Source organism: Phallusia mammillata, chromosome 5 (assembly GCF_965637545.1).
Source record: "Phallusia mammillata chromosome 5, kaPhaMamm4.hap1.1, whole genome shotgun sequence".
NCBI lineage: Eukaryota > Metazoa > Chordata > Ascidiacea > Phlebobranchia > Ascidiidae > Phallusia > Phallusia mammillata.
This window is the reverse complement of record NC_137256.1, coordinates 2,048,768-2,061,634: the sequence shown is the minus strand read 5'-3', so window position 1 is coordinate 2,061,634 and position 12,867 is coordinate 2,048,768. Positions and strand designations below refer to the sequence as shown.

Here is a 12,867-nt window from a genome sequence, read left to right as displayed (position 1 = left end):
TGTTTGTGTACCACAGGTGAACCTTAAAAGTACGTATTTGGTGTGCGGGGATTTCGAAAAAGAAATGCGTTCTGCAATTGTAAGTTTTTTCGCCGTCTCTGTGTAACAGTTTAACCCAGAAAGCATAATGGAAGTAGAACCAATAATTAGTGACAATTTATCAGAAGTTTGCGAGAGGCAAGTTGTAAAACAGAGCGAAGATTTCGAATCTGATTGTGATATGTTCGATGCTTTGTCACAACCGCTGGGAAATCTTCTTAATCAGCTGTAAGTAAAAGTTTGTCCGATATAGTTTGTAACAACTACATTATGCTGCACAAAAAAAACTGTTATGTTTGTTGTTTGGTAATTCATAAAAAATATATTTATACAAGATAATATACTTGTGTGAAAACCATTGTTTCGTTGGTTAAACCAGGGGTTCTTAACCATGGGTGCACGCCCCCGAACCCCCCCCCCCCCCCGCAAGGGATGCAAGAACTGTTCCTAGGGGGTGCGGGGATGCTGAATCATTAAGGTTGATTAGGTCTATTCTAAATAAATACAAAAAACCAGGGGGCGCAAAAATTGGTTGGTGATTTGAAAGGGGTGCAGCAAAGAAAAAAGGTTAAGAACCACTGGGTTAAACCAAATAGTTAGCTGCAGACAGTGCATTCCGTTTTGACCTACAACCGTTTAGCAGTAAAGCAGGAAATAATTAATCACAAGGTTATCTTTGCACATACACAGAAGAGTCCAGTTTCTTGCATAATCCACTTAATTGCATAGAGGTTGTAAAACCCAATTGTAGCTTATTGTTGTGAAAATTTGTGTCACCATACGTTAATTGCAAACAATCTTGACCAATTAATTATGTTATTAACCAGATTCATCTGTATAGCCTTTGCAACATCATTTTTTTGCTTAACAGGATGACTGAAAAAAGTGCAAATGAACCAAGTGAGGATTTTGACAGTGATGAAACAATGCTGTCTGACTTTAGTGTGGAGCTGGCTGTCATTAAAAGTTCCAAACCCACTGTAGATTTTTGTGAAGTATGTAGTTTTAGTGTATTCTGATTCTGTAAAACCTTATGTTTCCATAAAATTAAAATGTTATTTATGAAACCTTTATTGTTTATTATCACTAATAAATGTAATTTCAGTGAGTATCGTTTGTATATGAGACATTATTTTGTTTACCACTTTGCCATTAAAAATTTGATGTAAGTGGCAATATTGTAAAGTACAATATACCATAATATTTTAAATTTATCCCCATGCAGGATTTCCCAAGAACAGAATCTAAGTCCATGAACAATTCCCCTGACAGCGTTGCCTCAAACATGCTGTACCTGACTCAACCAGAAATTCCAGATACACAGAAATACCAACAGAATCCTGCAGCATTTGAAAGAAACTGTCTTTCACAAGTTTTGCCAAATGAAATTGTAAAAGTAACAGAAACCAGTTTCACCAAACGAAAAAGAAGAAAACGAAAGAGAAGGTACAAATGAATTTATTTTTAATTTATTTATTTCGCTTTTGAACATATGAAAAGCTATGACACATAGGATGAAACAATTTTTAAATTTTGATCGGTCAAAATACAAATGACTGCATAGAAGCACATCTTCAATTTGTTGTCTGTTGTTGAATTTTAATTTTTTTACAGATGGACCCAATTTAACAAAATGGCATTTTCAGCAAGTCAACCACTTGGAAGTAAAAATAAGCCCAAAGTTACCAAGGTAACAATTACCATATCACATTTGTTCAATTGACTTTGGGTCAAAATTCACTGTAAACCATTGGTGTAGCATATGTTTCAGCAAAGGTATTTTTCAGAAACACCGTCAACTTATGGAATCACTAAACATAATTGAAGCCAAGTTTTCATCTATTTCTATTCTCATCAAATCTGACAATCATCAATATATTGGTAAATAATGTACAAATTGTGTCATGTGCCTATTTTCGAGTTAAGCAATTTTATCTTGCAAGTGTAAGGTTAAGACAGGGGTGCACAACCTGCGGCTGGATCGGCACATACGGCCAGAGCGACGAGTTAGTGTGGCCTTGAACATGTTTATTAAAATATATGGATTGGTGGCCTTAAAGGAAATAAAACGTTTTTGCTAAATATTTTGATTTTCAAACTGCTCTAGTAGCTATATGTGCCAGACTTTTTGTACGCCTATTGTGTGCAAACAATGCGAAAAAAAGGTGCCACAAGCGTTACAAGATGAATTATGATGTCATAAATAGTTAAAGACTGTTTTTCACACTGTGCAGCTCAATCTGTGCATCAAATAAAACCACAACATGCCGGTGATTAGCAGCCTTAGATGAAATATGGATTGGCGATGCTGACAAATTAGCGAAAAGGATGTGCACCCCTGGGTTAAAACATTGAAACATCCACACACCAAAAATTTGCGTAAAAAGAAACTTAAATGTTCATTGCAGTTACATGTAAAAGCATATCTACTTATTTTAAGTGTTACAATTATGGTTGATGTATCGGATTGACTTATTTAGTTGTTTTTAGAACAGGCCGATAAAATGCTTCATGGAGATGTGAAGAAAAGGATTGATCAAATAAAGTTTGACATAAAAAGTGAAGAAAACTTATCCAGTGATTCAGAGGAAAGTGAAAGGTATCAGACTTAAGCTGAAAGAACATTAGGATTTATAATATTGATGACAGATGCATTAGAGTCTTTGTGCAACTGTTGTAAAATATTGTTCCTATTTTGGTAATTTACCATATAAAAACAGGGAAAACAAAGCAGAATTCGACGCTCTTCAGGAAGTAAGAAAAAGGCGACTAGAAAAAATATCAGTTCAGTTTGAGGAGATGAATAATGAATTAACAAAAGCAAGAAACAGCGAAAGCCTTGACAAGGTTGGTTATCAAGTAAATATTTGTTCTGATAACATTTAATATTATTAACAAAAAGTTTCTTAGATACACAAGACACAGACTTTAAGAATACCATAACTTAACACACATTTGCCATTGCTTTTTTTCGTATTCAGACTTATGACGAAAACAATTGTCACTGCCAGTGAACTTGTGCATGAGCAGACACAGTATATAGTGCTGAGATAAAACAGTAATGTGTGGATAAATCAAATGCAGTTTTTAATGATAAATTTGGTGACTGTCTATAGTTTAAGTACTAGATGATAATATACCTCCTTAATTTAAATTGGATTTTAGCAATATTAGTCTAATTCGCATAACCTCTCATAACCACTTGATTTCCATACTGAACAAAAAATGTCATAGTAACCGATTTAGTAAGTAGGTAATTTTTTTTCAGGTAGAAACTACCTCAGATATTCAATCCAGTCAATCCATTCTTTCATCAGTAAAACAAAGGTAAATTATGAATTAAAACATAACAGCAACCACCAAAAGTTTAAGTATATAATTTTACAGGCACAGAATATCAAAAGTTCAACCAAAGTTGCCTCTGAAGAAATACAACTCAAAACTTATCTGTGTAATGCAAAAAACACATGCAACACAAAAGATCAATTCTGGAATCAACGACAAAACAAAACCAGACAAATCCTACTCGAAAACCAAACAAGCATTGAGTGAAAAGACACTCAACAAGCCATTTGTGAACAAACCCAACCTTCTAAACACAACCTCGCCCAGTTGTTATGATGACTATTCAGACTATGACATGGATGACTGTGGTGGCAACAGTCCTGAAAGTTCACCCCTCAAGCCACTTTCTGTATTTAAGTTTCCTACATTGTGCACTGGCAGTTCTGGTTCGGTTATAACCCAGCCAGGAACAAGCCAACAGTTTCTGCACCAACCAAAGTTTGATATTCAATCGTGTAATAGTGGAATACCAACAAACTCGACCAATGTTTTTCAGCCTACTAATAAAGTAAAGTTCTCTGCAACTGATTCAGACAGGCCTTTGGATTTTAAAGATATGTTCCAGCGAGGATTCGTCTCAAAAGGTTCAGATGTTTTACATTGTTCTGTTCAGGTAAGATTGGTGTCATAAAGTTACAACAGATTAAATAAATCCACTCAAGGAAATTTTATGTCACATATCTTATTCCAAAATTTATTAGTTTTTTTCTGGCCAATTTATTTTCCTGCCATAATTATGTAGCAGCCAACATAAATTGACATCAGAAATTAGGGTTTATTTTAACAATCTAATTGGTCAAAATATATTTTGGTCAAAATATACCTGTTGAACAAAATTACCTGTCATAAATTTCTACGTAGTTTTTTATGTGTACAAAATATTGAATTGTGGTTATGTCTGTGATGTAACTTTTAATATGTGAACATTTTAGGGAACAAATTATGCAGCTACAGTGGTTCACCCTGGTTTAATTGTATCAACTGATCATGACATTTATGTTAACCCTCAATCATGGTTAAATGCTGTGACCAAGTTGACTTTCTCAAAAGATCAGGCATTTTCCAAGGTTTGTAAATGTGTTTTGAATTGAGTTTATTACACTTAAGCAATAAATTTACTTGCTTTTTCTCTGTTTTCTGCAAAATGTGTGGCAAAAACAAAGCAGATCATTATTGTCCCTGCAAAGGGTAGGAAAACACCTGTCCTTGTTGTAGGTTCTAAATCACAAAGTAGATTTGTTTATCATATAAATGATTTCTCTTCAATACAATGAGCTCCTATATTGCCTACCTTATGACAATAAGCTACCGTGAAATGTAGGGATGTGCCAAAACTGCAAATGTTCTGTTTGGTCGCGCACGGAGCATCTCACTTTAACGCTCGGTGCATTATGATGTCACAAAAATCCCCTTTCTACGTTTCAGCTCTACAAGATTTCTTACGTCACCGGCGGTGTTTTATTAAGCTGTACATGCCCATAAAGTAGGCTTTTTTCCACCTAGTACATTTGAAAAATCATTCGTTTTTGTTCATAGACACCCTTTAGAACACTATTTACGTTAGTTAGCAGGGCATGAAAATGCAAATTTAACGCTCGGCTCAGTTTGTGCAACTGCTCGGCCGAGCACCGATTAAAAACAGCGATGCTCGGTACCGAGTACTCGGGTTCTGGCTCGGCTCGGCCCATCCCTAGTGAAATGCCTGTTGGTTAAATCTACAGTGATCAATTCGTTTTTAACAATTGACCTATTTCAGATATTTTACAATGGACAGTCTTTGAAAGACATTGCTTCCAGTGGAAAACAACCCCACGGAATCATTTCTAGTAATACTGTTCCTTGGACTAATGTACCTAATGCTAAACTACCTAAGCATCACCAAGGTTTGCATTTCTACCTATGTTTTAAAACACAAAGCAAATTATGTGACTTCAAGGGCTACTAAAAATCTGTAACACTTTTGATGCATTTAAATCCTGTTTACTGTGGGACTCATTTGTTAGTGAGTAAAGCAGTTTTTCTCAACCTTTTGAAGTCTTGCAAGAGCATAACCATTTGTGCACATAATGAAATTGCAAATCAATAAAAAGTTTGGATTTTGAAACACTACAGACACTGCAGACTTGTGGCACTTGTAAGACCAATGTTAAAGAAGTAAATTTGGATATATGCATACCAACTCTTTCACTCCGACTTTTTTTGTTCAAACAGACAAAAAATGCAGTGGTCCATCAGCCATTACAAATCCTAATGTTCCAACAAGAAGCACTTTATCAAATCCAGTTGACAATTTGTGCTCGTATCTTCTCAAATGTAAATTCTTGCTTCCATCCGATGATGAACTGTTTGTGACACAAAATCTTTTGGGTACGGATTCCGATTCTGAACTTCTTGCTCTTGAAGAGATTGCGGACATTTAATGTCATGTGCGTGAAATAAAACTTTTCTGGAATTGATTGCCAAGTTTGTTTTAAACAATAGTTTCAATTACAGAAAAAAATCAGGAAAAAAATCCAGTGTTAACTTGTTAAAATTTACAAAAAAAAGAAATATTTCGCTTTACTTTAAAAATATAATATTTCTATGTGTAAAAACTTGGCGCGCCATTTTGAAATTTTCGTCAGTGGGTTTAGAGTTTAGACAAAGTACTTTAGAGAAGCAAATTTTGGTTAATAGCAGAGTTTTAAATTGTTTTCTAAGAATGATATCTCGCATACCGTTAGTTTTTTTTACCTAAAAGCGCTAGAGACAAAACGCTTGTGCACAACAGACAACCGTTTTTTCTCAGAAGATAAACGATCAACTTTAAACCGTGGCGAATTCGTGATTGCTAATTTGCTACGGACCTAACTAAAAAAGTTACATGCAAGCTAATTTAACTGTTCTGTTTGTTTTAACGGAGTTTAGTTACTATTCAAATCAAATGACTGATATTGTTACATTATCATGAAATTACCTGATAAGAGTTTGCAAATTATTGTTATTGCTGAAAGTTCTGCATTTCCAACTATTCCATGCAATCATGCTACAGTTTGTCACAAGAAGGTAGGAACAAATGGTTTGATGATGTTCAAATATCTTGTCATGCTTTAAACCTTTGCAGAATTTTCACACAAAACTCAAAGTCAAACATAGATCCCATCGAGCTTTTTCGTAAGTTAAAAGTTTGTAATGAAAATTGAATCATCTTATAAATGTTTAGAATCATAGTCATAAATGATAAAGTTGGTTAAACCAAGAGGTGTAATCATACAGATAAAATTTGCAAACTATATATATATAGTAGCATATAAACTGTTTAACTGCATGAAATGCTTAATAAATTAGTCAAGTAATTACCAGATAAGTCCATGCTTTATACTTGGTTTAAGATACAACTTAACAATTGTTGTGATTTTTAATGCCTATCAAAATGTGACTAAATGATTTTTGTCTGCTGTTAAAAGTGTTAATATAGGTTTTGTTTTCTTGTAGAGGACTTTTATACTTTCGCCACTTTCAACTCAGTGAACTGAATTTAAGTTCCAAAGTATGTGAGTTGCAAAATTTGCTGGTTAAATATTTATTTTTGTTCATATCATTATTTTTTAACAGAAAACAACTCGATTACTTAACATTGGTGCGTCATGCTCCGTTCTGTTGTGCCCTATATGTAGGTCTTCTTTTAGGTAAGATTATTTGTCTGTGAAACCTTGTCATGATTCTTCTTGAACTTTTTTATGTTGTTTATGAACATAAGAAAACTTATGCTAAGTTGAAAGTGTCACCATCTTCCAATGTAAAAATTCTGTACCAAATCCAACATACAAAATTTGTTAAACTATCAGAATGTGACTTTCAGTCATGGCTTTATGTGGCTACCCTACCTTTAACAGTCAATCTTTCGCTACCAGCTTAATAGGCTGTAACAGTGTTTCCAGCTCACTCATATATATGTGACTTGTTAAGTAAACATTCTTATAAAACTAGGTGGTGGAAAGCTGGTGTTAATGTAAAGTGGAGATGAGCCAAAATTACATTAAATTCCAGTACATGTTTATTTACATGCAGACATCCTAGATCGTTTATCAGTCATTTGTTGTCACACCAAGGAAATATGAAGCAGTGCGTTTTATGTAACCTGTAAGTTCACTTTTGATATTCCTGTCATATGTATCACATCCAAACATCAAAAGCTTATGTTTTAGTTGCTTTCATTCATCCAGAGCGCTGGGTCGACATATATCAAGCCACATTAGGAGAGCTTATAAATGCATATTTTGTCACAAGAATTACAAATATTCTGCTGGAGCTGAGGTTGGTCGGATTTAGTTTTTGTGCTGTCAAGTAAACATTTTTTAAACTAATGTCATCAAATCAAAAGAAAGTTTATCTATATACACTGTGGTTACTGCAACAGGCTGTGTGACTTGAAGGCAGATTCTACAAAGTTTGGCTGCAGTGGCAGTGAATGTGCTGTTGTATAAAATAAATGAATTATTTGTGGTTTGCCTTGTCTATCAGTAAACTCTTTGGTAAAAAAAAGCATTAAACAAATTAGGCATGTCCTGGTAGGGAAATTTGTTTCAAAAGTTCACAACTAGTTATACTATGGTCATATGTAAAGCACAAAAGCTAAAGTAATCATTATGTGTTTTTTCAATTATATACTTGTGTGATTTGTTTAAAGAATCATGCTAAAGCTGTGCATCTGAGATTGAGATCATACACATGTGATGATTGTGGACAAAAGTTTAATCAGAAACGCCACATGGAGGATCATATGCAATCGCATACACAGGAAAGAATGTATGTCTGCTCGTTCTGTGGGGAAGGATTGTCAAACAAGGTGTGTGCTTAAGTGTAGTGTTGTTGCTAGGCATGTTTCATAAACTTTCCTCTTGCTTAACTCAATTATCAATCGAAATTACTAATCCTACATTTTGAAGTCTCCTTTAGGACATCTTCAGCAAGGTGTGTGTTAAGTATATGCTACGCAGCTTCACTTGCTAATATCAAAACAAAATCTAGTTTGTCCCCTTTTGTTCACAGATCAATCAAAAATTAAAACCTTTGTCCCGTTAAGAGCCATTCAGACCAATTTCACATTGTAAAAAAGCCACAAAGCCATTTTAAAATGGATTGCCACTGAAAAGAAAGTTTCTGGTCTCACGACCTCGACTTTTTGCAATATTAAGTAACTGTTTGTTAACCTGCGTGCCGCCAATTTGCCTCTTTCAGACCTGGCGTTTCATGGTGGAGGCGGTTAATTGTAACTACTATCAGCGGGTACGCTCATGTTATTGCAACGCAATTTTCATTTTCGACTTTGTGTTTGGCATACTTGCCACAGAAAGTGTCATAAAACATTTGATAATTTCAAAAACTGAGCCGCATCCGAGGGATCAAACAGCCGCATGCGGCTCCATAGCCGCGGGTTGACGACCCCTAACTGTTAGAGAAACTTAAATGCTGAAACACTACATGGATCTGTTCATACGTCTAATGCGTTTTATAGAGCTGTGGGTTTACCCTTTACTTTTGGCGCAACTAAACGTTCCTAACTTCATCCAATTTAGCCGATATAACTGTTTTTATCACAGCAGGTTGCAGGCTTTTTGCACCTAAAGTTTTTTTTTTATCCTAAAAGTGGTCTTAAGGTGCATCTGCTGTGCTTTTTAACATTCGTGCCCTATTTTTTTTTCAGCGGTCTATTTTTAACTGTTAGTTTTTTCAGGCGTGTTTTAATTTTGTGCATATCCTGCGCGTTTGCGGCTGTGGAGGATAGTAGTTCATACGATATATTTTTTCAAAAATTAAGTAACAAATCAATGCTGTCTATAAATATAGCGTCATTGCCAGACATTCTTTACCACGTATATAAACTATCCGTTTTGCACAACCGGCAATAAACAATACAACCTGTGTTACAATATACATTTTGTTGCAGAACAATCTTCGTCGGCATGAGAGGTTCCACACAGGAGAACGACCTTTTCCCTGCGACCAATGTGACAAGGACTTTGCAGTCAAGCCCGATCTTTGCAGACACATTAAAACATACCACACTTCACAATCCTCTCTGGTAAAAGTTTTGTATTAGGTGTAGTCACCTGCTTTAATTGTACAGAATTAAAACCTGGCTCAGAGTTGGAATTGAATAATGTACTTGTACGCCCAGGAACTACAACTTCTGATTAAAAACCTATGCTTTTGAAAAAACCTAAGCAACCTACAGTTGCTTTAATCTCACAAACGAGTCAGAACCCGATTACTCGGTACCGAGCATCGCTGGTTTTAATGCTCTGTGCTCGGCCGAGCATCGCACAAACTAACTGAGCATTAAATTGGCAACAGACATTGACAATTTTGGCTCATCCTTACTGGTTGGCAATTACTTGGTGTTTGCTAGGTTGGCGGTTCCTATCCCACCTTAGCATCTTTTGCAGAGTCGTGGCGACGGTTTAAAAAATCTCGACGCTTGACTCCACTTTTCAAAAATTCGAAGCCTTTGACATTGCACTTTGTTGCGTTCATTTTAACAAAGTTGGGAAAAGTCCCAAGCCGGCGAAAATATAACAACTCCGACTCCACATTATTTGTTCGAAAACTACTCCGATCCTTAAAAAGTGAGCGCAAATCCACCGACCTCCACTCCACAATTCTGGTTGCATTTAACAATTATTTCTTGTCAACAGATATGCGAGGTTTGTGGCAAGTCTTCGATGAACAAACAACTTCTCGAACGTCACCAGCGAACTCACTTATCCGCACCGATGACCCAGTGTTCCTTCTGTTCACAACTATTCACGCGTGCTGAGTCATGTGTGGCGCACGAGCAGAAACACATGGAAAACATTATGGTGTGTAATTATTTTTTGAAACCTAGTTTCAGGATTGATCCATCTGCTTGAAAAAGTAAAAAGTCCAATCCCCTTTGTATTTTTTTAAAGTTACTATATTCCTTAACCCTAATGACTCGGAAAGCTCATGAACAACTTATTTTTTTCTTATTTTAGCTCTCCGAACAATATTACAGCCACTTATCTACATCCGGCTTTCCAACCATAAATAGCGGAGAAATGGGTGAGTTTCTATATCCGCTAGTTGGCGCGCGTGATCACCTGTCAGCAATACCGGTCGGTTTGACATTTATAACTAATTACCCTTTTCTTGTCTGAAAGATAAAAAGTTACTTAACTTAATTGAGAACGATTTGGGTTGTTCATGTGGATTTTAGCTGAATCAGTTCGTTGAAGTTTATGCCACACCTTATGATGGTGAAATTTGGTTCTTCAAAACTAATACGAGCCTACTGGGTGTAATAGAAAATAGGACAGTTGACTTAATATGTTATGTTATCGATAATTTGGAACCAAAAAACTGTGTTGGTTGACAACAAACGAAATTAGCAAGATTGCTTACACTAATTTGCAGGGATGGGCTCGGTCGGGCGTGGTACAGAACACATATTAACTTTGATCAAAATCTGTTAAATATAAATTGATGATCAACACAAACTTAATGACATGAATTTTTGTCTCGATTCGAGAAACAAACATTTCTTGTCCAACTTGCAAGTTTTGTTACATAAACATCTCTTGCTGCGTCCAAGTTTCATGCAGCCAAAATAGCGCGCGTAATCTATTGTTACGTCATACATGTGTTGCGCCATAGCAGCCGCAAAATTGACCTTAAGGTCTGGTTCTCGGCCAAATAGAACTCACGAAGTACTGGGCCACCACTATCAGTTAGGGATAGGCCACGATCTTACGCAAACTGACACCGCAAATCATTTATTCCCAGCAGTTACCAGTCATCAAATATCACACGACACGTGCGTCAGTTTCACTTGATACAGTCATTTTGCCTTCAAACGCCTTCGTTGGACTTGAACGTGTGTTTGTTGTTACAGAGGCGAGCTGTTTGGGGCCTTACATTGACCAATGTGATATTTTCATGTAGCAAGCCCGTTTCGTGATTGTAACGGTTATCGGAGTTCGAAATCTCTGTTCCGCATTTAGGTTGACTGACCTTTCCGGGTTTGGTTCTGTTCCAAGGTGTCAAATATTTTCAAGTGTTTGCGTTGGTTTGTGATTTCCTTATGTTTGCGTCTGTGTTTTTTGGTCTTGTCTGTTTTGAATTGCGCTATTAAGTTTCATTCGCTGTGTCGCTCTTGTTAGATTTTTCTCTTCAGGTTTTTTGGGCTATTTGTGGTTGGTTTCAGCTTCTTGTGGTGTTAACACAATGTGTGTCTGTTTCATTTGCACAAAAAGTGAAGTAGAGTTTGGCACTTTTGTAAAAGCAATCAATCAATGTTTATTTTTACCAATAGGTGAAGTAATCAAACAAATAATGTCGAAGTTTGATGCAATTTATGGGGTTTTATGCAACAAGTGTTGAAAAGTATCTCAGTGTGACAAAATTTCTGCTTAAATGCAAAACTACTTGGGATTTTTTCCCTTTCTTGTCCGCAAGTTCATTGGTTTAATGGCACTTTATTTATGTTGTATAAATTCTTCGTTTCTTTCCTTTTTTATCACGCCGTGTTGCTCTTTGTGTTTCAAAATCAAGTTCCATCAAAGAAATATTAAATGATAATTTGTGAAACTCGCTTATGTGTTGGTGCTTGCTTATTTGTGTGAGGTGGTGTGGTTGGTGTGAAATCATTGTGTTATTGATTTAGCTCGTGTTAATTTTTGGCTACTGTGACTAGTCTTGTGTTTTTGTATTTATGTTTTGTAATCATCTATCCTGTCTTGGAAGTAAAATTCTGTGTTAATTCTAAAGTTTTGTTAAAGTCCCCCTTCAATGTGTTTGTGTTTATGCAATTTGATTTTTTAACTTGTAACTGCCACAATGTTTTTTTTTTATTGGAATTATGATTTTTTCTTGAGTAATGTACCTCAAACAATTCGCATCTATTTTTGTTGATTTGTCATTTCATTAAATAATCACCATCAGTTGCCGTTGGGTGGTGCTACTGAGCAAGAACTTTGCAAAGGGACTGGACTTCGGACATTATTCCCCTTCAGCGATTCTAACGACTTAAAGTCCGTTAAACAAATCTGATTTCTGTTGTAAAAAAAGTACATCAGAAAATATGTTACGCAAATGTTAACAAAATAATAAACGGTTTGAAACAAGCGTTTTGATTTACATTTTTTTGTTGTTTTACTTTTGAATAAGATGCCCTTCCATTTCTGACATTAATTTTGTGATGTTGTTATTCTAAGGACCTCACGGCATTTTACTTGTTTATTACGTGGTAGACTATCAATATGATCGGGACAGCTGTGTGTTGTAATTATAACAAACAGAAAATATCAAAGCGAAACCTAAAGTTGACTAAATCAAATGTCAAAAATGTTTTGCACAATATACAGGCTTGTATGGTTAAAATCTTATGGTGTTTTCAATAGTTTAACCAAGTGTCAGACATTTCTCCATTGGGAAAAGTGTTGGTATCAAAGACCCTGTCAAAGTGTGTATAAATTGAGATGT

General features: G+C 35.6%; 2 protein-coding genes across 4 annotated transcripts; both read left to right on the top strand.

The window, feature by feature from the left end:
• The first annotated feature begins 43 nt into the window (after positions 1 to 43).
• On the top strand, positions 44 to 5,840 carry LOC145229944 (uncharacterized). 2 transcript variants are annotated; one of them, XM_080095287.1, is made up of 12 exons: positions 44 to 267; positions 911 to 1,034; positions 1,265 to 1,485; positions 1,654 to 1,729; positions 1,827 to 1,920; positions 2,530 to 2,638; positions 2,760 to 2,886; positions 3,308 to 3,366; positions 3,427 to 3,997; positions 4,317 to 4,451; positions 5,141 to 5,267; positions 5,596 to 5,840. In XM_080095287.1, the coding sequence occupies exons 1-12, from the start codon at positions 128 to 130 to the stop codon at positions 5,802 to 5,804; spliced, it is 1,992 nt and encodes a 663-aa protein (XP_079951413.1). In that variant the 5' UTR covers positions 44 to 127; the 3' UTR covers positions 5,805 to 5,840. The 2 variants fall into 2 exon arrangements, with proteins under 2 accessions (XP_079951413.1, XP_079951414.1); XM_080095288.1 differs by lacking the exons at positions 2,530 to 2,638; positions 2,760 to 2,886 and having other exon boundaries at positions 3,312 to 3,366.
• Positions 5,841 to 6,060: 220 nt separating this feature from the next.
• LOC145230452 (uncharacterized) lies at positions 6,061 to 12,331 on the top strand. Of its 2 annotated transcripts, none has more exons than XM_080095883.1 (11): positions 6,061 to 6,429; positions 6,488 to 6,537; positions 6,859 to 6,913; positions 6,979 to 7,052; positions 7,435 to 7,506; positions 7,590 to 7,680; positions 8,054 to 8,212; positions 9,314 to 9,448; positions 10,062 to 10,226; positions 10,383 to 10,449; positions 11,279 to 12,331. In XM_080095883.1, exons 1-11 carry the CDS (start codon positions 6,331 to 6,333, stop codon positions 11,326 to 11,328), a joined length of 1,017 nt encoding a protein of 338 aa, XP_079952009.1. In that variant the 5' UTR covers positions 6,061 to 6,330; the 3' UTR covers positions 11,329 to 12,331. The 2 variants fall into 2 exon arrangements, with proteins under 2 accessions (XP_079952009.1, XP_079952008.1); XM_080095882.1 differs by having other exon boundaries at positions 7,572 to 7,680.
• Positions 12,332 to 12,867: the final 536 nt, after the last annotated feature.

Bases quoted from the DNA above. Each gene is read 5' to 3' on its own strand.
- LOC145229944 (XM_080095287.1), top strand. From the start codon at position 128: ATGGAAGTAGAACCAATAATTAGTGACAATTTATCAGAAGTTTGCGAG. The intron at 1,035-1,264 runs GTATGTAGTTTT...ATCCCCATGCAG, and splicing joins CCACTGTAGATTTTTGTGAA to GATTTCCCAAGAACAGAATC. The intron at 2,887-3,307 runs GTTGGTTATCAA...ATTTTTTTTCAG, and splicing joins ACAGCGAAAGCCTTGACAAG to GTAGAAACTACCTCAGATAT.
- LOC145230452 (XM_080095882.1), top strand. From the start codon at position 6,331: ATGAAATTACCTGATAAGAGTTTGCAAATTATTGTTATTGCTGAAAGT. The intron at 9,449-10,061 runs GTAAAAGTTTTG...TCTTGTCAACAG, and splicing joins ACACTTCACAATCCTCTCTG to ATATGCGAGGTTTGTGGCAA. The intron at 10,227-10,382 runs GTGTGTAATTAT...TTCTTATTTTAG, and splicing joins AACACATGGAAAACATTATG to CTCTCCGAACAATATTACAG.